General features: G+C 41.3%; 2 protein-coding genes and 1 long non-coding RNA gene across 6 annotated transcripts in view; 2 read left to right on the forward strand and 1 right to left on the reverse strand.

Annotated features, from left to right (window-relative positions):
- Nucleotides 1-1,146: 1,146 nt before the first annotated feature.
- On the reverse strand, nucleotides 1,147-27,634 carry quob (quattro b). The gene is made up of 24 exons (XM_086039859.1): nucleotides 27,379-27,634; nucleotides 16,063-16,260; nucleotides 14,395-15,910; nucleotides 12,579-12,776; nucleotides 12,304-12,424; nucleotides 11,261-11,354; nucleotides 10,773-10,859; nucleotides 10,572-10,688; nucleotides 10,029-10,127; nucleotides 9,791-9,939; nucleotides 9,372-9,510; nucleotides 9,181-9,297; nucleotides 8,901-9,098; nucleotides 7,879-8,792; nucleotides 7,047-7,296; nucleotides 6,690-6,779; nucleotides 6,052-6,276; nucleotides 4,310-4,480; nucleotides 3,656-3,833; nucleotides 3,465-3,581; nucleotides 2,849-3,103; nucleotides 1,932-2,068; nucleotides 1,779-1,824; nucleotides 1,147-1,688 (listed from the first exon to the last, which is right to left on the reverse strand). The coding sequence occupies exons 1-23, from the start codon at nucleotides 27,379-27,381 to the stop codon at nucleotides 1,792-1,794; spliced, it is 5,406 nt and encodes a 1,801-aa protein (XP_085895985.1). The 5' UTR covers nucleotides 27,382-27,634; the 3' UTR covers nucleotides 1,147-1,688; nucleotides 1,779-1,791.
- On the forward strand, nucleotides 10,634-17,784 carry LOC147142388 (uncharacterized). Of its 2 annotated transcripts, none has more exons than XR_015088052.1 (6): nucleotides 10,634-10,738; nucleotides 11,276-11,445; nucleotides 12,301-12,430; nucleotides 14,927-15,936; nucleotides 16,041-16,205; nucleotides 17,431-17,784. It is a non-coding gene; the product is annotated as an uncharacterized LOC147142388 (long non-coding RNA). The 2 variants fall into 2 exon arrangements; XR_015088053.1 differs by having other exon boundaries at nucleotides 10,674-10,742.
- dlgap4b (discs, large (Drosophila) homolog-associated protein 4b) overlaps nucleotides 21,523-27,935 on the forward strand; it is a 101,268-nt gene continuing 94,855 nt past the window's right edge. For 2 of the 3 annotated variants that reach the window (XM_086039863.1, XM_086039864.1), the window contains exons 1-2: nucleotides 21,523-21,666; nucleotides 22,028-22,070. The gene's annotated coding sequence lies outside the window, so the exon portion shown is untranslated. Of the gene's footprint in view, nucleotides 21,667-22,027; nucleotides 22,071-27,307; nucleotides 27,511-27,935 lie in introns of all 3 variants that reach the window. The other variant, XM_086039860.1, reaches the window with a different exon arrangement.

The raw sequence follows: 27,935 nt of genomic DNA on the forward strand, positions 1-27,935 counted from the left end.
CACTTCTGACTGACATAATGGATAGGCTCCATCTCGTCTATGATGACAATAAAGACAATTACAGCTGAAAAAAGATGGATGGAATCACTGAAATTGTACTTCACTGATTTGTGTAAAAGATGTTGAAATATGAATCATCAGGCTCAAGGATGAATGCCAAGGGCCAATGTGAAAAGAAAACAGACATGATTTAAAAAAAACAAGTAACACCTGAATCGGAATTTCCCCATGTTATAATGGAAGAAGACTATTCTTTAGTGGAGGAGCTGTAGTCCTCCTCCCCTTTTCCCTCCTTCATTAATGTTGAACGCAACCAGCTGCACACCATAGCCCCCCACCCCCACCAGACACCAATGAGGTAGGTTTTGGACAAATTTGAGCTTTTCAAACAGTCGCAAGCTTTTTCTTTTTCATTCATTTCCAATAATTTTGTACTGTACAGAGCATTTTCAGGTAAAAAAAAAAAAAGTAAAGCATAATCATTTTGTACTGTATTGGGAGAACACCTCAGGAGTGTTCATGAAACAATTTGGTAGCTAAACACAAGCAAAATTATTTCGAGTTACCATTTGGTATGCGAATGTGAATCCTGAAATGGAAAGTTCCTAACGCAATTTCATAGTAACTCTGAAGAGACGAGACAATGAGGCCGTGCAGCTTTATGCTTTGAGACACTCTGGGCAAGACGTACTCGTAGTAACACACATGAGCCTTGGCTCCACACTCAGCATTACATCACACGAACAGTGAAACCAAAGCCAGGCTTCTGTCCAAACCCACACAGTGGAAATGACTGGAGGCCTTCGCCAAGAAAGGCTTGGCTAGTGATTTGTACTTCTTCCCTCCACAACATTCACTTCCACATCAATGAAATATTTATAAAATAGCCATGAGGGAAGATTAATAAAAGGGAAATACAATACTATATTTCATCTTGTAGTGTCAAAAACATAAGCAAGCAGGAGCATGTCAGCGTGATTTAATTTGATTGTGGTTACCCAAATTGTCGGTTTAATGTGATTACTGATGTCGCCGATGTGTTTAATACAAAAAACGATTAGAATAGCCACAAGGCAGGCATACAAGAATAGTTCCTGCTTGCTTAAGAAAAAAGGGAAAACCTTAAACATTAAAAGACTATTCGGGTTGCGCTTTGTAAATTGGATTTATTATTAGAAAAAATATGAGGTGCAAATAAAAACAGTTAAAAGACAACAAATTGTGTCAAATAGAAAGGCATACAATTTAACATCAGTAACATTAGTGATGTAAAGACACATTGTGCTTACATTTACGCTGGATGCATATGTACAAAAACCTACAGATGATAAAATAATACAATGATACGTCTTTGTAACCATAAGTAATAGTACCCTCAAACTGTTATTTAGAGACACTGACGGTGATTCGTGTCTGCATTGTTAAACTGCATTCTCCAATTGTTGTTTAGTTTAACTGAGAATAAACACAAACTTAAATATCGCTATGATCCTGTTTATGCATGTGTTAACTTCAATCTATACAAAGCTGTGCCAAGTGTATATTTCATACGTGATCAATGCTGAATGGACGTTTTGCGTAAAACTGAGATGAGCGATTAGAAAACAAATCTATACAATATTATACAGGCTAGGATTGATTGCATTATCTCCTGTCACCAAATAATCTTGGCCCTCTTGGGTCTCAATCTGGGAAAAAAGAAAATTGTGTTAGCTGATCAGAATAACATACAGAATACATTATCTACATTGATGCTTTAGTACACAATATTTCTATACCTTACGTGATGGTTCAAACCTCAGTGGACTTGCCAACATTTGAATTCTGTAACAAAGAGATGTAGGTTATTGCAAATGTGATTACATCAAAGCAAGTTTGCTTGCAGCTAAAATTAATACAGATTATTGAGCAACAATGTTTTGGTACTGCACCTTAGCACAGAGCGGGTTCTTGGCGGAGGTGCAGACTGAAGACGCGTCCTCGGCCTCCCTTTCCAGAGCAGAGCGATAACTGCGAGCCGAGCTGCTGAGGCCGCTGACACTTTCGCCCGAAGACTCAGAGCTGTCCACTGCGCAAAGACATAGAGTCACGGTAGGATGAAGGCACGAGCTGGTAAATTGCACGGTAGCTACCTTCACTTGTCGATTGCTTGTGGGTCTTTACTGCCTTCATTTTGGTCTTCAATACGTGAAATGCATGCACTGTTGGTTTGAAGGCTTCCATTTGTTTACGTTTGAAAAGTCTTGAGTTGCTTTCGCAGTATATTCTAAACCCTTTCTAGCCATATATGCCCATGTCAAAAACTGCCTCCACCATGTTTGACACATGATGTGGTATGCTTTGGATCATGACCCGCTCATTTCTTTGTGAATAATTTAATATATTTTTTGTTATCTGCAGCATCTTATCCAGCTTTCCTGAGCTTGAATTTTACTATTGGTATGCACCTTGTTGTAAATCCTGCAATTAGCACGTTTATGGAGGCATTGTGAGTTTTGAAATATGTCAAATGTGAAATGTGTCAACCATCGCCAGAGTATGCCAAGTGAAGCAATTTTTTTTTCAGCAAGGAAAGTCTGCTCCTGCAAAAAGCAACTCATGGCTTTATGCATGAAAACAAGTGGAATATTCCCCAATGGCTAATTCAGTGACCTGATCAAAACTCAATGGAGCATGCTATTCAAAGTGAAGGTATCGAAACACACAAAAAATGAGCCATTGGGGCTGAATTGAAGGCCTGGCCAATTATTTCCATGTAGGAAATATTTCCTTAAACACTCACTGTCCAAATATTTGGACCAGATTACACATATTGATTCACCAGTTGACAGATAGAATGGACAATTACACAATAAGTTGTGACTCCCGCTCTCAGGGTCGAGGTCGTCCTCCTCTAGAACCCCTGCTGGTGTTACGTATCCTTCCAAGCCACTTATTAACACCTTCCGCTTTGGCCCACCGAAATATGCTGTCGGGGACAAGGAGCTCAGTCCTGAGGAAGAGGAGGATGATGAAGTACTCTGTGAACCAGCGGATTTTGGCCGTGCCCCAGGAAGACCGTCGTGTGACCCGTATCGTCCGACATAGGGCAGCACCTTGTTTTCTAAGGAGAGTGGCAAAAACGCAAATTTGATCAGAACAAGACATGCAGGATCATATAATACATCGAATCATTTTCCATACAGCTTATCCATATTGGCAGGTGAGCTGGAGGTATCTCAGCTGACTTTGGGCAAAAGGTGGGGTTCACTCGGACTGGTCACCAGACATACAGCAACAGCAAGCATTCACATTCATACTTAAGAACAATTCAAAGTCCACTCAAATTAAACTCATGGGCATATCTTTCAAATGTGGGAGGAATCCATAGTATCCTGAGAAAATTGAAGCCCAGACCTCAGAACCGCGAGGCAGACATGTTGCCTGTATTATACAATAGCATAAAACAATGCGTATTAGTGTACCTCTTCCCATCAGTCCGCAGTCAACAGCTCTGTCACTGATAGCTGCATCACTGGGTTGGATGTCCATGAAAGGTTTGTTTCCAATTCCCATAAAGACTCTTTCTTGCATACGGACCTCTGACGGACACGTGGAAAGAATATTCAGTATATTACAGTACTGTAAATGTGTTTGTAACTGTCAGTTTTTGTACCTCGGTTGTGTCGTGCCTGATCCCAGAGGATCCTTTCCAGGTCCTTGGTCCAAGCCTCCTTCACTTCCCGGCTCAATGCTTGCAGTGTGTATGTGTCTTGGGTTTTCCGCTTTCTGAACCAAATCTCAAAGCACAGGCCGGTTTCGCCAGTGTTCTGGGTCATGCCCACGTCTGACGTCTGAATACAAACACCACGATTATTACTCTTAATTTTCTGGGGTGGTTGGGTGTTGTCACTGGACTGGACCTGTGAAGTTTGCCTTTATTAGGCAGTATGTCATAACAACCATAATTATGCATTCATGGATGGAGTAGAAAGCAGTGTGTCTTTTAGCATTAAAAAAAAAAAAAAAAGAACTTTTTTTTATGTGCGTGCCGTGCATGGAGTGAAAATGGTGTTCTAGGACATCGGTCATGTCTAACCTTGCTTGCAAATAGAGCAGAATGCTGAGGTTCAGTAAAGGTTTTGTTATTGCAGCAAGAGCACGCAAGCATACACACACACGGACCTCCTCAGTCCACTTGGCTGTTGCATAAGAGGAAGTGAAGGCAACAGGTAACACGTATATTGTGCAGTTTTGTGTATATTCTGGCACCTGTCAGTAAAATTCCATGACTTCATATTAAAAAAAAAAAATCAGAGTGCGTGTGTACCTTGAATGACTGTTTGTAGACGTATGTATCATTCCCCACATCTGTCTTCCTGGTCTTGCTAAAGAGGATGAGTTCTTGAAAGAGGAAAATATGACGGGAACATTTTTTCTTCCTGAATGTTACAGAGAACTCATCCTGGCGAATTAACTGCCCTTGCTCTTTGAGATTAACCTGCAGGGCATAAAAAGAATGATACCAAACCTCAATCAGGATGGAATTCTCTATTTTTGCATATTTTGTAAGGGAGAGCATTTATTCACAAAACAGATGGAATATTTCCTATAAAAATGACTTCTGGTGTGACATGTTATTGACTGCCTAGAACACAACACCTTACATTCCACAGAGCAGATGGAAAAACTATTTGCATTTGGAACCCTTTCATCCAACTTGGCCCATCCCAGATGAATGATGGTTGATCATGCTAAATCAAAGATGCTACAGTCCTGCCTCAGCCTGTTACTCCCCCTTGTCAGTAAAGTTTCCATTATTTGTCATCGGTGCTTCACCGCAGCATTTCTAAATGCATCTTTAGCTCGTTCTAGGTTAGTAATTCTTGTGAAAAGCTACCAGGTTGATACAAATTTCCAAAATTTTCTTTCTCTGATTTTTTTGCTTAAAAGCCCTTCAAGGGACGGGCATTGGAAATTAGCATTAGCTACAAATGCTGCGATGCTGTGCATTGGAGATTGTTTTTCATTCAACTATGTTATGGCATCTGTCCCTATTCAAATAAACATAAAAATAAAATAAAAGTGAAAAAATTACCTTTTATTATGAACAACTAATTCTACATATGATCAACACTGGTCAGGTTCTTGATTTCTCACAATAATTGTCAACAATGATTTGCCAATGTAGGAAACAGCTATGGGCGGCACGGTGGTCGACTGGTTAGCACGTCCGCCTCACAGTTCAGAGGTCGTGGGTTCGATCCCGGCTCCGGCCTCCCTGTGTGGAGTTTGCATGTTCTCCCCGTGCCTGCGTGGGTTTTCTCCGGGCACTCCGGTTTCCTCCCACATTCCAAAAACATGCATGGTAAGTTGATTGGATACTCTAAATTGCCCATAGGTGTGATTGTGAGTGCGGATGTTTGTCTCTGTGTGCCCTGCGATTGGCTGGCAACCAGTTCAGGGTGTCCCCCGCCTACTGCCCAAAGACAGCTGGGATAGGCTCCAGCACGCCCCGCGACCCTTGTGAGGAGAAGCGGTACAGATAATGGATGGATGGATGGAAACAGCTATGTAACACTTCATTTCTATAAATCTCTGCAAGTGTTTACATTCTCAGATGATCACTTTTACAATATTCCTGATATCCCATCAGTGGTAAGATACTTTTAGAACAGGCCGGAGTTAGTCATGGGGTCCTTGATGGCTACCTGGTTCCCACTGGCATTAGTCACCCCGCTCTAATTTGGCCACAAGTGTAAATTGGCTGACAACGGGTCCGGAATGTGCGCAATCTCTCGCCCAAAGTCAGCTGGAGGACAGTAGACGCATGGATGGGATGAGGGTGAATCTCTGGATGTTCTGATCAAAACAATTCTTTTCTCAACTTCTAATTGCCGATGACAAATTTCTCTTCTTTATATGACAAACAAGTTGTGATTAAAAAAAAAAAAAAAAATCCTGCACCTCAATTCAACACAATGACAGAATTCTCCTACGATCAAAGATTGAATATTACGTCTATCCCTGGTTCTGACACACAAAGAGATACAAGAATTGGATTGTCCTCACGTCACATTGGCGGATGGCGTCCATGGCCAGCAGATTGTTGCCATGTCTCAGCTGGAAGTGAACTACCTCCAAGGCAGCTTTGAGCTCAGCCAGTTCTCTGACTTGTCCCAGCGCACACTCCCTCATCATGTCTTGCAGCAGCAGGCTGTACTTACTGATCCGCTGCACTGGTTTCAGTAAGTAAGACCACAGGTCCATTTTGTCCCTGAGACTCAGCTGCTTTTGCTGGCGGACAAGGACACAGGAGAGAGCTGTCAAAGAAAAGGTTGCCGACAATGGACAGACAAAGTGATCTCTTGCTGCGGTGGGTGTGTTCAAATATAGATCGACGCTGTCCGAAACTCAAGTTTAGCATTCTGACTGGAGTTTGCAGCGGTGTGTGGAAATGTATGGCACGGAAAGTTTATGTGTAAGGCGCATTTCATGCACAAGACAATTCAAAGTGCTTTACATAAAACATCAAAATCGTTATAGAAAGAGAAATAAACATTAAGAATTACAAAAACTGAAACAGGTGCATCATGACGCCTTTAAATAACATTCTTAAAATAAATTATTATTATTATCATCGCCCTCCCCCTATGCTACAAACTGTCTGGTTGAAAGAAAGATTGAATCCAGAGTAAAATGCTGTTCACCTTGAAGAAAGCCTTTCCATGATTGATGAGAAGACTATCAGACTGTGGTTTGTTTTTGCTGTAAAGGGCATACAAAGCAAAGTTTTCTCTCTAAAAGGAGGTGAAAGAAAGAAATACCACCATTAGATAAAAAACATTATCACACTCCCACAATGTGTCACACTGACACATTACTTGGTGTACTTTATGACATTTCATTTTATGATAGCAACACATGAGCTGTTAGTTTGTTGTTGTTGTAGTTTTTAGCTCAAAATAAATTCAATATTTGTCCGTAGTATGTCATGTGGAATTATTGCTGTTCCAAACAGCAAATCATTGAAATTGCGAGTGGAAATGAACCATTCCTTCACCTACATGTCGTAGGAAGCAGCGTCCCACCCTAAAGGGTTCATTCACACAGTTCTCCAGCTCACTCAAGAAATGATGGCGGTGGAAGTCATGCAGTTTTTCCAGGTTACCAAAGATGCTCCCCTTCTGGCCCCTGAGGTCCTGCGGGACGTCGCTCCTCTCCAACTCGGGGAAGTAATGCTCCCGAACATAGCCCAGAGCCTTTACATATTCCCTCTCCGTGGACACAAGCTCCTCCATAATCTTTTGCAGTTTCCTGAAAATATAAAATATTTTTATAACCCAGAGAGTTTCGAGTTCTGCTCAATGAAACAAAGCATGGCTTAAAGGCGAAATCAACCCAAACACATTTTTTTTCAAGAATATGTTCCAAGCAGGCACAGTAGTTGAAACACAGCATTCTGACTAATATTGTGTTTGTGGAATATGGGCTAAGCAGCAAAATCCACCCCTTTTTAGCCATCTCAGGGGGCGGCCATTTTGTCACTTCTGTCGACCGAAAATGACATCACAACTGCTCAGGGCTCAGGTAACGACCAATCACGACTCAGCTTCAGAAAACAGGTCAGCCGTGATTGGTCGTTACCTGAGCCCTGGGCAACTGCAATGTCATTTTCAGTCGACAGAAGTGACAAAATGGCCGCTCCCAGAGATGGCCAACAACGGGTGGATTAACTCTTATTCCACAAATGCAATATTTATCAGAATGCCTTGTTTCAACTAGTGGTCTTGCATAGAACATATTGTTGAAAAAAATATGTTTGGATTGACTTCCACTTTTAAGTTCCCTGGACAGGACCTTGCTATTCTTTAAATTGAGGGCGGAAGCATAACTTACAAAACATTGCTTCCATTGTTGTCTGTTGAGATGAGAAATGTCTCCTCTATATCTTCAGAGCTTTGGGTTGAAGCCTTTGATTCTTTGGTGGGACATTCTTTTGATTTGAAGCTCAGACTCTCAGAGTGGGAAGAAGGCCGTTTTTTTAGCGGCTTTGAGTTTAGTGCCAATGGTAGCTTATTCCTCTGATAGAGCGGCTGTTTTACATGAAGAGGTGAAACAGCAATTGCAAATTGTGTATGAGCGGTAATACACGATCCCTCACTCAGGGAGCGACCCAAGACTCGGTGCCGTGAAAGGTCGGTGTCCCCTTGAACCGAGGCTGTTCTCCTCAGGTCAACATCACTGTGGTGCCCTCTTGGTTTCCATTTTGTATCTAGGTACAAGTGGACATTTTGTGGTCCAGTAGGAGTGTCTCCATTTTTTTGTGGTAGAAGCTTCAGAGCCGGAGGTTCCCTTTTTTCGTTCGCTTTCAGGAATGCAGCTGTGCTGTGTTCACTTTCAGGGATACGAACTACATCCTTCTTAGAGGTTGGTTGCTGGGTCGGAGACCATTCAGCCTCCCTCATTTCATTCTTGTTCTCCATTCTTCCAGCTTCCACATGAGTGCTCACGGCCGTGGTCTGTTGGTTCTGCTTCTTATCTCTGCATGCCTTCTTCTTCTGCATCTTCTCAAGACGCTGCCTGACTTCTTGGCACCGCACCCAAGCCGCATTCCACGCGCTCAACGCCCCTGAGGAGCCTGATCTTAAAGAACAGGCCTTAGATTTCAAGGCCTGGAAATGCCGGGTGGAGAATTCATCACCTAATCTCTCTTCATACGTCTGCAGTGTGCTGAGAGTGGCCTGAGCCAAGTAACACCCGTGCTCTACCTGCTCCAAAAAATGACTGCATTCCTTGGCCAAAGCAGATGCCTACAGAGAGAGAAAAAAACAACTCAATGCGGCCTTTAGATTAGCTCATGTCAGTCAAAGTGGGAGTATACTGCAGTTCAAACCCAAAACCAAGATAGCGGATCAAACCTGATCACAGAAGCGATGCACTTTTACAAGGGCGTTCAGATCTTTATGCATCAGCTCCACACGAGACATAAAGTCATCCACATTGCACTTGAAGGTGCCGAGTAGAGTCTGAAAAACATCTGCCACTGGACTGGACACACTTGTAGCCACATTTTTTTCTGCTTCGGTCACTAGAGTCAAGGCATACTGTTGTTTGTCCTGGAATAAATGATACGGAAAATGTTTGGCATGTAAACAGAATGCCGTACTTCAGTCATTGTGAGAATGAGGATATCGGTACCTTTGCTTGAAGGAGGAATGTGTCATACTGCTGCAAGATGTCTTCAGTGTACAAGTTATCTTTTTTGTCAAAGCCCTTCAGCCCACGTTCACCTTCTTCACTGAACCACACGGCAGACTGCAGGGCACAAAATTATCGTACGGCAATATAACAGACGTTTTACCACACGATGCAAACACAACTTGCGGTACCTCTTTGATTTTAGCATCCAAGTCCCTGAGCACGAAAAGGAGCTCCAATTGCTGAAGTGACTCGTTTGATCTCATCACCAGCATGTGGAGCTTCTCCTCCACCTGGTTGTACAGATGTGTCACTGACTCCAGAGCATCTCTGCAACAACACACGTTCATTGTTTGTGTCGTCAGCACACACATGACGTGGCGGGAGGCCAACTGCAAAATGTTGACAGTGGCTTTCATTCTGTACGATAATTTCAAATGATATTATCTAGGAATAAAACATCTCCCTCATTTTTTTAAATGAACACTTCGGCCCATTATGCTACTGTATTTTAATGTTGGTTATGATGGTTTTACTTGGAGAGCGACAGTACATAGACAAAACAAAAAAACACTCCGTGTAATGAACCAGCGGACACAATTTGTGATACCTGTAGTCTTCAGACTGTGGAAAGCGGAACTCTTCCCTCCTCATCCTGGCCAGTACCGCCCCGCCTTCTCTCTGCAGCGTCACCAATCGGGCATCCTCCAGCACCTCCTTCATCAAATCCCTCTGTTCCTGAATGCATCGACGTACTTCCTGCAACAGTAAAAACACTTGTTGTGGACACCACTCAAAAAAGAACAGCACACATTCAGCATGACAGCATTTATGTCATTTATTTTTACCTGGGCTGTGTCCAAGACGTTGTTTTCATTCACTTGAGTAATAGCCCTCTGTAACAAACTGTCTGCCTCTTGCAGGTCAGTTATGAAAGAAACCAGTCTCTGAAATGGAATGCAGTTAAGCTTTAATGGAATATAACACAGCACCTGTCTGGCGCAAACACAGTCAGGAAAATCCGAAATGCTGATTTTTACTTCCTTCTGTAATTCAGTACTAACTGAATACTGTTTAATGAGAAGGGTTTATTTTTATAGATAGATAGATAGATAGATAGATAGATAGATAGATAGATAGATAGATAGATAGATAGATAGATAGATAGATAGATAGATAGATAGATAGATAGATAGATAGATAGATAGATAGATAGATAGATAGATAATGATCTTTGGTCAGTAAAATGAGAAAAAAAACACCTGTCCTTTCCTCACATCGCTAATATATATCATGTGGACTCTCTCTCTCTCTTGTGAAGTCGAAGTCGAGGTCATCTTTCGGACATCTCAGTATGATAGTGCTGAGGATTGTGGAATTTTTGGCGTTACCTGATGGAACTGCAGCCAATCCGTATGGCTGTAGGTGAAAGTTCCTCCCAGTTCATAGGTCAGCTGGGAAGCGTCTACTGTCTTGTAGAGGGCTTTCATAGACGTCACTAAGTCCATCTAACAAACAGCAACAACATTGAGCAAACGGACACAGGAATCTATACACTGCAAGTAACTTAAATGTTTTTTGTTTTTTTTTACCTGCAGACCAGGCTGCTTTTCAGGGCGTGGACATGTGTCTTTATCCACCAGCATCACAATACTGTGGACAGCGTGAAGGGCTTGCTCCTGTTGGAAACAGAAAATGCTTGTGACTCTCGCGTTTAACTTATTATTTGCAATTTGGTAATGTATTTCCCACACACTATAAGGACAAAAGTACTGGGACACACATGAAAAAGTAATTAGCACTTGTTGTGTTACCCTCCCTGTTAACCTGAAACTTAATTACTTAGCATACAAAGACAATGGAATGCAATTAAAAATACTTATTCTGATGCAGTGTCGCCCTCTAGCGCATGTGTAGCAACAAAACATCCATCCATATTTTTGTTTTGCCGTGTTTCCTAAACACTGTGCCACGCCTACAAATATTGTATCTGTGTTTAATGCCAGAGATCTATACTGACATATAGAATAATTAAATGCAAGTCTTTTGTGTCTTTTTCTCCTATTGTTGTTATTTTAACCTGTGCCATGAGCAGAGCTTTGTAGAGGTGAGGCGGAGCAGCCTTCTTCCTGGCATCAACGATCAAAGTCATTCCCAGTTCTTGAACATCTTTCCTAAGAAAACAATGACTCACATTAGGGCACATCCAAACATGTCCTCTTTATCACAGACGTCTTTGTGAGAGAGCAGCTTGTCACCAAATCGGTAATTATCTTTTATCACTTCATCTCTCGCTGTCTGCCATCCTCACATGTTCATGCTTTCACACGCCCATCATAATGGCCTGGACGGTCTTGAGTGAGTTGAGCCTACGTCAGGCATGTGTGCTAATTCTAGCATGGATTGCATACCAGACAGTTGGCAGCCAGCCTGGCTACAGTACATAATTTTGAGCTGTGGCTCTACAGATGAGAATGGTGCTATCACATTAGTTCAATTGGTTCTTGAACTTCAAAGACTATGTGAGTGTCAGTGTCAACAGAAAACACTGTTGAAGTGTCAGTAGAGAGGAAGTGGTACGCACAGGTCAACACAGGCCACTGTTCCTACCAGTTGGTCCTAATCATCCATTTGATGATAATATGTATACATTATGTGCAGTTTTAAGTAGGTGAACTCCTATAGTTATTTGGGATGGAGTTTCAAGGTGCACTGAAGGTACATTAAATCGTTGGATTCTACTGCCCTCTTGTGGCCCTAACAATTATTACATAACCACCACGTTGGTGTTTCCCAATCCTGTACAGTACCAGTACTGATGAATTCAATTAGCAATCTGAATAGCAAACATACAGCAACGGTAAATATTCATATTTAGGTGTTAATTTATAGGCAGAAATACATTTAGTTCCCACTTTTACAGTTACGTGCTTCACCAAACATTTTTTGACCCAGAAAGGACACCGCACTCGAAGAGGGCTAACAAAGCAAGCTAACAACCTCAGACCAATTAGCATGTAGTTTCTATTCTACTTTATATATTTTTTTAAGTCGTATTGATAGAAAGGGTGGTCTAAAATGACTCATTTCATTTTGTTCAAACTTTGATTCTGCATGCAGCACCTTGGTATGGAGTGGAGATAGAGCAGTAACTCGCAGAGATTCTGTGCTGATAGAGGAGGTGATGTCCACTCCTTGCCACAGTGAACCTCAACCACCGCCCGACCAGTCTTGTCCCGGCTGCCTAAAGGCGAGCAATTAGAAATATAATTAATGTATAGGAAGGTACCAACATAAACTCCCCATAAGGATAATTGACGAGGTAAATGTTGGCCTTCATAAATGGTGTCTGTCTTTTAGAAGAACCTATTCATTGCTCAAACATTAAGGCAAAGTACCTGGTAAACAAATAACAGCCAGTTCAAGCAAACCACTGATGCTTTGGAGAGTGGACTTGAGACTTTGAAGAGAGTGAGGCGGCATAGAGCTATCAGATGGGACCTGAGAGGAGGATTTGTCTTCTGTTTTTGAGTTCTGGAGTCTCAGGTGCGGTCCATCTGAAGTGGAGGGAGTTTCACTTCCTCCTGGCTGGCAATCTGTCAGTAAACATAAATGTGTGTTTTGAAGCCACCACACTAGGAGTACTAAACCCATAACTTTACAAACATCCATCAATCCATCCATACATTTTTTTTTGTTTAGGGTCATGGCAGGGTCAGGGACCTAAACCAGCCTAAACCTAAACCTAAACGGCTTTGCCCTGCAAGTGTTGACAGTCAATCACAGGAGATTTGTGAATGGAACATATACTACTACTATTACTACCACTACAACTCCCACTATCCATCCATGTGTCAGTGTTCCATAGTGCTTGTCCTCATTAGGGCAAGCTGGACCCTATCCCAGCTGACTGAAATTATAGGGCACATACAGACAAGCATTCACATGCACACCTATGGACCGTTTAGAGTCTTCTATTAATTTAACATGCATGTTTGTGGAATGTGGGAGGAAATCTGGAGTATCCGGAGCAAATCCACAAAAGCCCAGGGGAGAACATGTAAACTCCACACAGGAAGGCCACTACTATTACTCGTGATAACAAGACTCTCTAGCACCCACGGATGCTTAAGCTTCTCATTGGGTGACAAGGAACTGATTCCATGTGAAGCACTATCCTATAATTTTTTGCACTTTTATACTAGTCACATCATAAGTCATGAACCTTGATAGCCTTCTTTAAGCAACTACAAACACATGAATGTCTGTGCCTGCGTAAAACTTCACAAATGTGCACATGCTTGCCATAACAAAACACTGCAGTGGCTCAGCTACTAAACCAGCCTTTGATTTCAAAAATCTTAATTGGTTTCTCCTGTGAGCCAACAAAGGCTTGTCTGTGCTTTCTGCCTTTGCTACTTTAATAGCCCATGACATGCATATCTCCGGTCAAGATCTGAGCACGCATCCTCTCGAGGTGCAAGGGATCGTGTATGCCAGTGAGTGCACAGGACACGGAATGGCTCTTCTGGCATGCTATGATGTCCGTCTGCACAGTAAATTGCAATGCATCAATTCATCAGAACCTCCCCATTTAAATGGGGCGCAGAAGGCAATTTCCTGTAATCAATCATAATGGTGTAAATGCAGCTGTATTACAAAAAAGTGAGACTTGATCTATCGAGGATAATATTTGACTATTAAACTACCTTTATTATTAGCCTTTGTGATGTGTGACCTGAAGTGAAGCCTGCAATTGTATAATGATACTTTTTGTAAATGTTCTAGATCCTTGCCAGTGTTTAGAAACGTATCCCGGGAGACCATTAAAGTAGAAGTTAACTCCATTTTTTTTTTTTTTTTTTTTACATGAATATATTCTATGAGCTTCCACTAGTGAAAACATGGTATTTTGATTAATATTGCATTTGTGGAATTTGAATTAAACAGCAAAATCCACGTTTTTAGCCATCACCAGGGGCGACCATTTTGTCATTTCCGTTGACTGAAAATGACATCACAACTGCTCGGGGTAACGGCTCACGTGTTTTTGGCATCTGAGAGCTAAACGCGTGGATTTTGTTGCTTAACTCGGTAATTTATCATTTATTAATGTATTAGTTTAATTCATACTCCACCAACGCAACATTAATCAGAATGCCGTGTTTTTACTGACAACATTTAAAATAGCGAAATTTCATTCAGACTTCCTACCTTTTCTGTAGAATTTCAGTCTTTCCATCTTTGAAGTCACCTCATCTGGCAGTTCAGCTTTCTTGCACTGCATCATGCTGCTAACTGTCTCGGGGCAAATATCACTGTGGCTCCTGTTATTGTGCTTGTAGAAAAGTGGACTCCCTTTAGGAGTGTCAGATACAGTTGACAGAGACCTAACCTTGGATTTGTGTTTGCCAGGTGATTTCACAACATCCACTTTCTGCTGCGGCTTCTTGTCCGGATCATCACATGTATCTAAAAGTAACTCAGGTTGCTCCATGTGCTCAGACCGAGAGAAAAGTTTGGTTTGAATTTTATGACTGTAACTTAAGCCAGGAGTTGATGTCAAAATAACGGGTGATTCCCTCAGAATGTCCTCTGATTCAGGGCTTGTGGGGAACTTTTTGTGACTGGAGCCAAAGATTTGTGTTGCTGGCTCACAGCAGTGTCTGTTTTGGCAGAAGTCACGGCCTGACATGGGCGTATTACAGTGCTTACAAAACTGTCCAAGCTCATTGCTTTGTTCCAGATCTTCACAAAGGCCGACCTCCTCCAGCGCTGCAAGTTGGTCAACGCTACCTTTTTCGAAAGGGACGGGGTTACTCAGCGCCGCTAGGTAAGAGTCTCGGTACCTGCACTTGATGTCTTGCTCTGAGGGGTCCTCCCCCAACTTTCCCTGGCTGCATGGCACAAAAGGCTCCTCGGCGTACTGAAGGGTGCGCCCGCAGAAAACGCTGCTCGCCAGTGGCGCAGAAGGCGGTGGTCTGACAGGTTTGATCAAAACTGAATTGGGTGGACTCCAATGGCTGCCATGTTTGGTCACAAACTCCTTCCCTTTTGCAACATCCACCAAGTCAACATAATCACCTTCAATTTCTAGATAGTTGCGGCTGTCCCATGTGTTAGGGGACACCCAACCCACAGGTTTGATTTGAGGTTTAGAATAGGATCTGGGGATTCTTTGATAATGTTCTAATCTGACAAGTTTGGAAGAACTATCCGCAGGTTTTAGAGATGCCGACATCCTAACTTTTGACGGAAGAACCCGCGCCTCCAGCGGCAGAGTGGATGCGCCATAAGTGCACGGAACTGACATTAGCTTTGGCTCAGGAGGAGCTTCCTGATGAGTGGTCGTAACCTTTGGCTTGTCCAAAAACTCCGGGATGGCCACCTCTGCCCAGGGCAACTTGATTACTCCTTGGTCAGTGCAAAGTAAGCAGCGAGACAGAGGTGTCCCGTGGCGTCCATCGTTGATGTCCTGCAACCAGTCTTCAGTGAAGATGCACGGGTAGGACGTCTCAGGGATTGGGGTCTCCTCCACTTCCCGACATCCGGCTTCCAAAAGGCTTTTGAGGACGATACGAGCTGCCTGATCGCCAAAAGGTTGCACCTGGAGATAAAAGTCTCCAGGGCGCAGCAGCAAGGGGTTCACGGGTGCTAACTGGACAACTGTTTTGTCATGGAGGCAGAGAGGCCAGCCCTCACAGCGGAAAACCACATCCGAATATCCAGCCTGGAAATATAAAAGCAGACTTTCAGGTATTCTTTCTTATTTTGCTTCTGCGATATTCCCTAATCTCCATCTCGTGCTTCATGAAGATGGAAACTTAGAGATACATTTAACTTGTTGTGATCCTATGTAGGTATCCAGTATGTAACACTTACACATGCAGCCTGCTGAACACTTTCCAGCAGGTGTTTGGAAGGGATAAGGAAATCCAGTAGGCACTGCAAGGCATCGCCATGGTAACGTTCCTCGATGGTGCGGAAGAGCTGGCTGAGGACGATGGGTGCTGTGGCTTCAAAAGGTGGGTAGAGGGCCGAGAGGGCACTCTGGATGGACGAGTCCAGAGATTCTGGGTTCTGGACAAACGCAACAAGAAATGATTTAGCTCAAATGATGTCTCCATTTTGAATGGGATGTCAACTCAAACAATTTTTTTCCCCAGAATATGTTCCTTGCAGGCCCACTATTCTAAACATGGCATTCCGATTAATTTGGCATTTGTGGAACATGAAAAATCGACCTGTTTTTAGCTCGTTCAGAGGTGGCCATTTTGTCACTTCTGTCAACTGAAAATGACACATCACAGATACCCAGGGCTCGGATTACGACCAATCATGGCTCAGCTTCAGAAAACAGGTGAGCCATGAGTGGCCGTTATCTGAGCCCTGAGCAACTTCGATGTCATCTTCTGTCGACAGAAGTGACAAAATGGCCGCCCCCCCCGAGATGGCTAAAAACGGGTAGATTTTGCTGCTAAACTCATATTCCACAAACACAATATTAATCAGAATGCCATATTTCAACTAGTGGGCCTGCATAGGACATATTCCGGAAAAAAAAATTGTGTTTGGGTTGACTTTCGCTTTAAGAAAGAGACAGGAAAGAGGTCACATTTGGTCCATTTTGATTGACTTATATGTAGAGTTTGAGTGGTCAGTTCGCACTCCGTGATGGTGTAAATGCACGTGTGGAAGGTTGTCTTTATATGTGCCCTGTGATTGACCTCTAACTAGTCCTGGGTGTATTCCACCTTTCACCTGAAGTCAGCTACAATTAGCTTCAGTTCACTTCAGTTACCCAGAACAGGATACGTTGTGTTGAGAATGTATGAATCATCACCAAAAAGGAACCCAGAGTACTGCCACATATAGCAAACTGGAGCAATCACATGAAAATGGATGCATGTAAGAACAAAATGAGACTAATCGGTAACATTTCGTGACTGTATCTGGAGAAGATTAAATATGAGCATGTTTGCAGCTTGTTCTGGTCCTATTTCATGGTCTTTTAAAAAAAGTATCAGAACCAGCTGGACATCTGTGCAAGTCCTGCAGAACACAGATTGCTCCTTAATCATAATGCCTACAATGATCCCTACTTAAAAAAGATAATCAATTTAATGTGCTTGAAATTCATTATCAAAGTTTACAAAAAAAAAAAAAAAAGAATTGTAAGGTTACAATTTAACCCAAAAAACAACCACAGCACTGTACATGAACAAACTGACAACTATGTGTATTTTGCAGTCATCTGTCAACCTAACAAGCTTCTGCAGAGGAAGTCAGAGAACGTGAAGAAAACCCATGCAAGCCCGAAAAGATTGAGCAAATTCCACACAGGAAGGCATTGAATCAATATTTGAACTCAGAACCTTTTGACTGTCACTCACACCAGCTAACCAAATGCTGCACCGTGCTGCCACTATATGCTCATTCTGTATTCAAACATTTTGTGTTCAGGATCTCACTTTCCCCTAATGAGGACAAGCGCTAGAGAAAACTAATGGATGGCAATACTGTGGTTCAGATTTGCCAGGTTTAAGAATGCTAACAGTAACACACACCACACTCTAAAAACAGTTGAGTTAAAAATAACACAATTTGGGGTCAAAAATGGGCCGATCCACAAATTGGGTCGATTTGACCCAGCTTCTTGCGTTGTTTTGTACAAAACTGCCAATTTTGGGGGTTGTTTTCTGCAAAACAACCCAGAAAGTTGGGTCAAATTGACCCAAGTGGTGGATCGGTCCTTTTTTGACCAAAATTGTGTTTTTATTGTTGAACTGTTTTAGAGTGTACCACACCATACAGTGATTTTTTTGTTTCCAAATTTCATGGAAAAGAACAATTGATGACAGGGTTAAAACTCAAGACTGGCACATCTTCAGGTTCCTAACTGCTAGCTGCAGCATGTCTGCTATTCATACGACCCGTTCACAGTGCCCTGCTGCGTTAATCTCCCAGGCCCACAAAGGTGCCTGTTTTCAGCCCCTTCCTCATTTAGGCTGACAGCCACACCAGGACCAAGGCCTGACCCAGAGTAAACACAGTGCTGCAGCTTCAAAGACCTCACACTGCTTGGGCTAGGATTGATGCTGGTGTGACCATGTTGGACATTCGTGGCACACTGGGAACTGATGTCATGGCTGTTTTTCATTGAATGGTTCAGTAAAGTATTCCATTTGGCCTTAATATGCTATGAATTTGTCAAATTAACAACATTTGATCTGTCAGGATTTAGGCTCTCTTGTAGACAGTGTGTGCTAAGTAGAAAAGAATGTTTCCTTTTTTTTTGTGTGCACATCTGTAACAATAGATTATCTAAAGGAGAACAAAATACCTCCGAGTCTCGCTCTTGAACAGTAATGCATCACAGCTGTTTGAGACTCTACTGTATGTGCGTGAGCCCGATGGCACAGCTATTAAAACATAGCGCCGGAAGGTGGCTTAAGATACAGTATTTCATTGCCCATTGTAGAGATTTCAATTCCTTCAAAGTCTGCTTTGGCACATCCTGTTTTACAAGAGTAAATTCGTGTTTCATGTCAAATGTACTTCAAAGTTCAATCAACTCTCCACTGCAGTACTCTTTTCATAAAGTGTTGCCATTAAATTTAAATAAAACACTTTGCTTTGGATAAGCCAAAATATGTTCAGTACAGAAATGTAATTTTATTTTTTTGATTTTCCTTTATGTGGGTCAGGTTCTTCTTTGAACAAAGGCGTTTAAAACCTGATAGGTTTCAGCCTGAGTGGACCTCTGTGGGTGGTTTGGCTAGTGATATTCCCATGATTAAGAGAGCATCACTAGAGAGATTTACTGAGCTTTTTTAGAACCAGGTCACACAGTCCAGGCAGCCAAGGGAGTTGCCTTGTTTTGTTTGAAATTCCCAATAAAGAAACGTAACAGTTCCCTACTGACAGATAATGAGAGTGGCACAATAAAGACATGTTGTGTTAGAATCATATCATCAAATAAAATAGGTAATATGCAGCATGAGACGACCTGCCAACTCGGTCAAACCAATGTTTTTTTGTAGTCAACTATTTACAGTCAGTCAGCCATTCAATTTTTTTATTTTTTACGAAACCGACTTAATCAATAGTAATTATGTATTCAACTCAACTTATGTTTATTTAAAGTAGACTTTACACCGATTTGATCAGCTATATCGGATCGGACGATATTTTTGCACTTTCAATGACGTCATTCCCACATATATTTATACGTGGCAGGCCGCCACTAAAAAAATGTGTTGCTACCTGTCAATATGTAACCATTGTATTAACTTTGCTTTGCCGCGCAGTGATGCAGCTGTGCTCCTTGTGTGTGCCTCGCGTGAGTCTGCTAATCGATACCAGTACCGCTTTCTTTTCTGGTACGATACTCCGTATCCAGTACCTCAAATGACTCAAGTATCAAAAGTATGATGAAATAACTTTGTCTAAACCTACAGTACAGACAATAGTGTTCATTGAAATGCATTGCTGATCAACATACACTATATAACCTGGTGGGATGTACACGATTACTGTTACAATTCCAATTTATCCTCAAATCACATTGACATTGTGTTTTATGTATCGAGTAATCCCAACATCAGAAACAATGCACACAGTTCTCTAATCACGCCGAGAAAGACGTCACTCCGAGGCATTTACTTTTGTTTTTGTTTCAGCGACAAAATGTAATGGCCACTTTGCACAGTTTCACTCCCACAAACAGCCAGTGTGCAGCGTTCCATTGGACTTCTATCCCAGCCTTTATCTTGTTTGCCTGGAGTGCAAGGATTGGCGAGTTGATGGCCACATTCCACAGCCGCCTCCTTTCTGCCCACCATTGCTGATGTTGCATGTGATTTAGTTTGAAAAAGGGATTTGGTCTCCAGCAAAGATCATTGTGTATCCTGATTTAACATGCTGGTGTGGACAATTATTTGCAATAAAGGTTCCTACTCTCTTTGTCTTGTTTGCCATTTAAGAGCACCCCCAACTCCCTCCCTGGGGCTATTGCAGCCTTTGTTTCTACATATTGCCTCTGGCTTTGGGTCAAACAAGCAGATTTGAGCCCCAGTATAAACAAGTAGTCAAGATCTCGACTGCAGTTGCACTCTGCCATTAGCCATGAAGGAGGCAAAAGGTTAGAGAAGGTAAACTGGCCATGCTGTGATTGTAGAGATTAACTAAATGGACTCAAGATCTTGTGACTCACAATGCATTTGCAGATGTCATCACATCCCCCCCTGAAAAAAATGTCTGTAAAGAAAGTGACCTCCAGGCTAATGTTGGTTAACAACACAAACACTGACTTGTGTTGTATTTTGCATGTATGGACAAGTCAATACATCCAAGGGCCATATATGAAAACACCAGCAAGTCAGCCATGACGACAGACACTGACAGTGTGGCAACAAAGTGCTGATGTGATATGACACCTGGGCATGTTTGCCAAACAAGAAAGGTACTCAGTCAGGTTTAAAAAAAGAGATAAAGAAAGAAGCAAATGCTATGTCAAAAAACTATGCCCTAAGAATTATCATGATTTTTGGTTTTTTTTACATGACATTCTTGTTCAAAACTATTTGCCAGAGTTGGCTCATTTGTTCAAGATTTACACAACTTGGTCCAGTGTGTTTGTGTGTACGTGTTCTGATACACATCATGGCAGGTTTATGAGAAAAATACCTGTATGGAATCAGATATCGGCAGATTAAAATCAGCCCTCTTTCAAATGTGGTCAAAAATCTACTATGCACTGGACATCTTCAAACGTGACTGTATCGTAAAGAAAGATGGTTACAATCAAAATATGCAGATTGTGACATAAATGCATCCACCCAAATATATTTTTGGGGTACACAAATGTCTTGTATAATGTGGTGTAAAAACAGCAAAAGTATAGTTGATCTAAATATGCATCATGATTCACTCTAAGTAATAATAATGAATTGTGTTGTAAATATAAGTTCAAAATGTACCCCTGAATGCCTCATTTCCCAAACCTTTCACTTTTAGATATGCAATGTCAGACTGCAGATTGTGTTGTCTTGCTGTGTGAATAAGCAACGCCCGGGGTTCGTACTGTCATGTAAAAGCAACAAAGCTAATGGAAACTGAAAAGGCATTTTCCAGGTCCTTGAAAAGTTCATGAAAAATACAATTTTCTATAAACGTTTTGCACAAATCCTGAAAATATTGCGTGGGTAATATTTAAGTTGCGTAAAACACAAAGTAGTATTCCATAACATTTAAATTGATACGGAAGTGCAACGTCCAGCAAAAAACGACGTGGGGCAGTATAGGCACACATTGTGATTGAAAGTGTGGCTTAATTGAGTTAATCAGTGCGACACCTCGGTAAGATTACATCATGCGCAAAGGAGGTTGCACATGTTTAACATGTTTAACATGCTTTTAAGCACCTCCGGACACTATGGTGGAGAAGTAACAGCAGAGTGCTCCCTCTCTGAACTCTCAAATCAGGTAAGTAATACAATCAAATAGTATTTGTACAACGCCCATGCGCACATCTTGAAAGGACAGATTTGATAATTATGCTCCACGCTAACTGTTTTTGAGATTATACTGCACCTGCTGCTAATATGGACTGGGTTGACAAGCTTTCTGATTTATTTGATATCTACACACGGGTTAGCCCATCAGTAACATGTACCTGCAGCGTCAGACGCTCATATGTGTAAATGCTTTTTCACGAGGCTTGCGATGCTCTCGTGAAAGTGTCACTAGTTCCACATATGAATCATTTCAACCAGGGGTGTCCAAACCTTTTCTTCCAAAGAGCCACATACAGAAAAATTGAAGTTTTTTTTTTTGGTGGTTCCAGATGATGTTTCCTGACGGCCAGATTGCTGGGAGATTTGAATGTGGTGAGAAACACTTTGATTACTTTGAATATTTTTATTTGGGAAATGAGGAGATTGTATTTGTCACTTTTTTTGCTCTCTGTGACGGAGAGAGGTCTGATGATTCATCTGTTAATGATGTTGGTAACTGTGTTAGTGTTGCTGCTGTTGCAATTTCCGCTATAACGTGACAAAGTGTAACAAGATGTGTCTGTGGCTTGATTTAGGGGCACCGACTACAATGTTGCAAGTGATGATCTTGTTTGTTTGTTTTGTGCACCTTAATCATTTTTGGTGATCTGACTGAACTGTTTGAATTTTTCTGTCTTGGAAATGAAGTGAAAGGTTTTGGAACAGTCATGGGAAACTATTGCTCAAAAGATGTACGGACCTGGAATTCCGTATTGATGCATTGTAGTCAAAATAGAGCACTATAATCCTGTACAATAAATCATGTCCTCCTAGCCCACCCCATATGATCATATAAACATGTAAGAGGGAACTCCATGCTACTCTGCCTCCTCCACTCATTCCTCCTCAGAGTGGAAGGGAGTCACAGTTGTCTTTGTGCGATCCATTCTTGTTAACATCAGCAGACAGACACTCCATTCAGAGATGACATCTTAAATCCTTTTACCCGATAAAAAGCCCATCCAAGACTAAATGGCTACATTGTTTCTGTTCCCACAGATGGCAAAAATGAAGCAAATACCTTTCTTTTTTGTCAGGGATGGTAATGATTATTATTTATTTTCTACTTGGGTGGCGCAGTTTGTAACACGAAAAGTTTGCATAGATGCAAACGCATACTCCCGCATGGATGGGCTAACATTTGAATCCACAAATTCAGACTGACTTTGTGAACCGAACTTTGATCACTTAGAGGTTTGACAACATCCGTGCGCTACACACTTGTACTGTGTTCATATTTGCATTTTACCAATGCTATAGGATGATCCAACATTTGTAGGTATTCTACTAATATTGAAAATAACAACACTCACACTCTTATCATATTATTGTATTCTCATATTGTTACATACTTTTGTTCAAAAGTTAATTTAAAAAGTTCCAAATGTGGAACATGAATAGAAGAAGCACAACAAAGCCTAAAGAAATCCATTAAACTTTACATGATTGGTCGACCATTCACTTGTGGGCTTGCATAGAAAAATATTTGTGAAAAAAATGTTTGGGTTGACTTTTCCTCTTTAATTAATTTCTTTAGGCTTTGTTGTGCTTCTTCTATTCATGTTCCACATTTGGAACTTTTTAAATTAACTTTTGAACAAAAGTATGTAACAATATGATAATACAATAATATGATAAGAGTGTGAGTGTTGTTATTTTCACGGTCCAGCTTCAGAAAACAGGTCAGCCGTGATTGGTTGCTACCTGAGCCAGCCCTGAGCAGTTGTGATTTTTGGTATTTTGCTGCTTAACTCATATTCCACAAACACAATATTAATCAGAATACCATGTATCAACTTGTGGGCCTGCCGGAAACATATTCTTGAAAAAAATGTGTTTGGGTTGATTTCCATTTTAAGACTTGATACAAGTAATTTCAAGTTCAGCATGTGTGTTTATAAGGAGTGTGTTCACATCTGGTGTATTCCTGTAACCTAGGAAGGTTTGATGTACCTCCATTTAAAAAAAAAAATAAAATAAAATAAAAAAAAAAAAACCTTCAAGCACTTTTTGCGTTTGGTTGGCATCAATGAAACCGAGACAAATGCTGATCAGTTCTGCTGGGCTGTTTTTACACACATAACCAAAGACAAGCGTAATGCAAGAACTCCTTGTAGTGCTCCAAAGCTAACCTATGGACAAAAAGTAAGGGCCACCTCATCACTGCAGCTACGAGGAGTGAAAATACAAGAAAATATTTCAAGGTATCAAATGTTGAAATGAAGAATTAGTTTCAGGGGCAGGAATCCAGTCCAACTCGTCTATTCACTTGCTTGACTATTTTCATATGAACCAGCAACAAATGATGACAAAATTCTTTAGCTGGGCCAGTGTACTGTCATACTGTTTGTTTTAAAACAAACTTTAAACATTGAGGGAAGGGCCCAGTCTGAGAACTCCAGTTGCAACATATACTATGTCTGCTATCCGCTCAGCATTGGCTCTGTTTTGAAAACACTGCAAGGCACTTGACCCACTTTTGTGAAACCGAGACAATAAACTCAGTCAAACGATTGCCCACAGCTCTGAAATGTGTTTGCTTTTCTGATTTGAAACAAACGAAGAAAAATGAATCGGCTCATTCAGTCGTATCAGGTACATTTGTCAGTAAGTTCGAGCAGATGGTTTTCATGGATTTGTCAGTAGGAATTTGGCAAAAATGGCCAGGAAGTATGATTTTGCTTCCAGCGGGAGCTGAGATCATTTAAAGTGAAGAAGTGATGATGACTTCTTGGCAAGTCAGCGAGCTACTGATGGCCATCATTTGGCCACTCACAGGAATGAACACCAACAAAGAAAGCATTGGACGACATAAGAAGTGTGTGATTAGTGACATTCACTGGTTAAGGCCACATTTGTTCGTACGCTGGCCAATTTCGGATTCTGATGGTGTCTGTTTATTGAATTGCTAAATGACAACATGACGAACAGGAAGTTGTATTAATGAAACATATTTATAATTTTTGTTCACATTTTGAACATTCTTATCCCAAATGTTAAATGATTTGAAGGAAATGCTCTATTTTGCACGTTTAGATGCTTTAGACAAATTCTAATACTATAATAATAATATATTTTTTCATACAGTAACCTTTTGTTCAACTGTTAAGAAATAATGAAATGTCTCTTAACATAACATTACTATAGTATCGATCTATCTATGTCTATATGTTTTTCTGTGCCACTTATCCTGTTTAAGAGAGCTGCATACTAAAGACCAGAGGTCCCCAACCACCGGACCGCAGACCGGTACCGGGACGCAGGCCACTTAGGACCGGGCCGCAGTGATGAAACCACCCCCCCCCCCCCCAAAAAAAAAAAAACGTAATCCGGTTGATTTATTATCTGAGGCTGAAAAATATTTTATTTTGAAAAGTGACCGGATTCTCTCCATTACGTCCATCTATGACTGACTCTTAATGCATGTCAAGTTGTCTCTGTCATGTAATGCTAATATTAAGTGCCCAAGTTAGTAAAATGCACAATAACAGAAACACAAAAACATAAAAAATGTTGGGGACCACTGCTATAGACTACAGACTATATCTTGGATTGGTTGCCAGGAAATTACAGGGCACATTGTGTGTGTGATAGGTATTGTAATCATTGATTGTTTGTTCCTTGGTAAATGCCTCTTCAGTAATTTAATGTTGTCACAACTTTACATGAATCAACTATAAATTCTAGATAAAATGTTGTGAAAATAAAATACTTTGTACATGAAGCCGAGGGCCGATCGCTCACGTTTTCACGATTTACATTTGCTTTGCATACACTTTTGTGTTATTCTTATTCTTATTACAAATATCTTTGCATCACCTTTGCATACATTTTGACTACCCTGGAAGACGTTAACATCGGAAATCAAATGCCCGTGTTTGCTGGTAAATCTTAAATAAGGGTTGGTCAGCCTATCAGCATAAACAAGCAGCTCCTCCAAACAATCCTGGCTGGTAAAACCGGTGCCACAGTAACTGTAAAGGAAGGACAAAGTGCAGCGACAGGAACAATTCACAACCAAACCACCACTTTATTAAACAACCTCTCTAAAGCTATAATTCAACTGACATCCTTGGACAGATGTTATGGGTCGACACGCTTGCCATATTAGGAAGGCTAAATATAGTTTAGCTATGGAGATCATGGAACTGCCACCTGGATTTTAATTTGTACAAACTGTTGTCTGCTGTACAGTACATGGTAATATACAGTATAATCCAAGTTCATTAATGTGTCTTAAGACGCACTGTCTTTGTTTGACTTACACTTAGTATACGGAGCAACAATTGGCCAACCAAACTGATGTGGAAAAAGATGCCTCAAAGTCAAACAAAACTTGCCCATTCAAACCCTCATTGTGTTGGATGTCAACAAATCTTCCTCTCACTGACTTTCGAAAAGATTAATTTGTAAAAAAAAAAAAAAAAAAAAATCAACTTGTTTTTTTGGGGGGGCGGGGGCCTAAAACAGTCATTTCAGTTGGAAGAACATTAAAATCTAAATTGACATTTTGGAAGAAATCTTAGTTAACACAAAAAAGCAGGCAAAACGGTTTACTGAGTTGTTTTTACTTTATATTATTAAGTTTGATGGACAATAGAGCAAACAATTAATTCCGTAAACACTGTTGTAAAATGCGTGAAAGACAATTTTAAAAACAGCAAAACTTGAAATATTTTGTTGAATTGCCCAACTTAAAATTTTATTGAAATTTGTTGTCTTTATTTTGAGTTCCCTCAACTTTTTTCCCCCTTTGGATTTGGTGGCTTTTTGTGATGCCACATGAAAATCTGAAATGTGACTTGCTGCGACTGGATGTGCTGTATGGTCGAGTACATAACAATTAATAAATTGGACGCCATTATTAATTCCCAGCAATACTTTTAAGATTACAGTATTGGTGTGTTTAAAAAAAGTGAGGAATTTTTTTTCTACTTGAAGTTACTTTAATAGAAAAAGTTGGAAGTCAACCTGCGATTGTGTTCAAGTTTGGTGGTTCAACCCTTATACTTTACTGCAAGCAATCTCCCCTAAGATTACGAAGCTCTGTTTACGAACAGAAATAAACTTTCGTTTGTACTTTGCAGCATGTTTTTACAAGAGACATTTGGTCCTCTGTGGCATGAACTGTTGAACTGCAAAGCTGCGGAGGCATTTATACACCCAAAACTCCCTCCACTCACTGAAGAATTTGGCCCGTCTGCATGAATTGAAGTCTTTTAAAATGTGAAGTACTTGGGGAAGCTTAACAACAGAGCCTGTGCCGGCACCCTTTGTCACTGTTCTCACACTCCAGCAGCTTCAGATGCTGCGGGCTGCTGATGGGAACCAGTCCCACCAACTGTGCTCAGGACAACAAAAAACTTTATAGCTTTTCAAGTGACATCCAGTTTTGTGTCGCACTGTACGCCGCTACTGCCCTTGGGTGGGCTTCATTTGTGTTTTGGAGTTGAAATTAGTCACAAAAAAAAAAAAAAAAAAAAGGAACCTGACTTCAATTGAAAACACACTTGACAAAAGACAAAGAGGCAAACATGCCCAAGCTAGTCACTCATGCTCTCTCCCACTAGGTCAGTGGAGCATCGGACTTCTTAAAGCAGACTCGAGCGATGACACGCAAAGACAAAAATGGGGTGTTTACCATCTTCACAGAAGTTTCTCCTCTACTGGGCAGCAACTTTGATCATAATCCTCTGCAGAGACGCTCCCTGGGATCTGCGCTGAGAGCCTTGCCATGTTTAGAGCACCAGCAGTCAGGCTGTCATCTGTTTAGGTATGTCCACATGACCGTCCTGATGGAAAACTGACGAAAGCCACCTTGTTTCCTCATAGAGTTTTGGACACAAGTGGCGCGAGGGGGAAAAAAAAAAAAGCAAGTTGTCAAGCAAGTCTCCTTGTTCACGGCTCTCTGGTTTCTCTGAGTGTTTCGAGCAAGCTGGGGGTGAACTGGGGGGAGAGAGAGAGAGGGAAGGGAAAGAAAGATTGTTAGAGAGGGGGAGGAGAAAAGCTTTCCCTTTTTGGAGGAAATCCCCCTGGAGGCTTTTCAGTTTCTTCTCTGTCCCTCACACACATACAACATTCACACAGTCCACGCCGGCTTTATCACACACCCAAACACACCCTCGGATATAATATCACCCAAGAGAAACGGCTCACTCTCACAAACACTGATGGCATGCGTGGCTATATGCAAAGAAT

The sequence above is a fragment of the Filicampus tigris genome, chromosome 9 (genome assembly GCF_054856515.1).
Source record: "Filicampus tigris isolate MCC_2025a chromosome 9, RoL_Ftig_1.0, whole genome shotgun sequence".
In the NCBI taxonomy this organism is placed as follows: Eukaryota; Metazoa; Chordata; class Actinopteri; order Syngnathiformes; family Syngnathidae; genus Filicampus; species Filicampus tigris.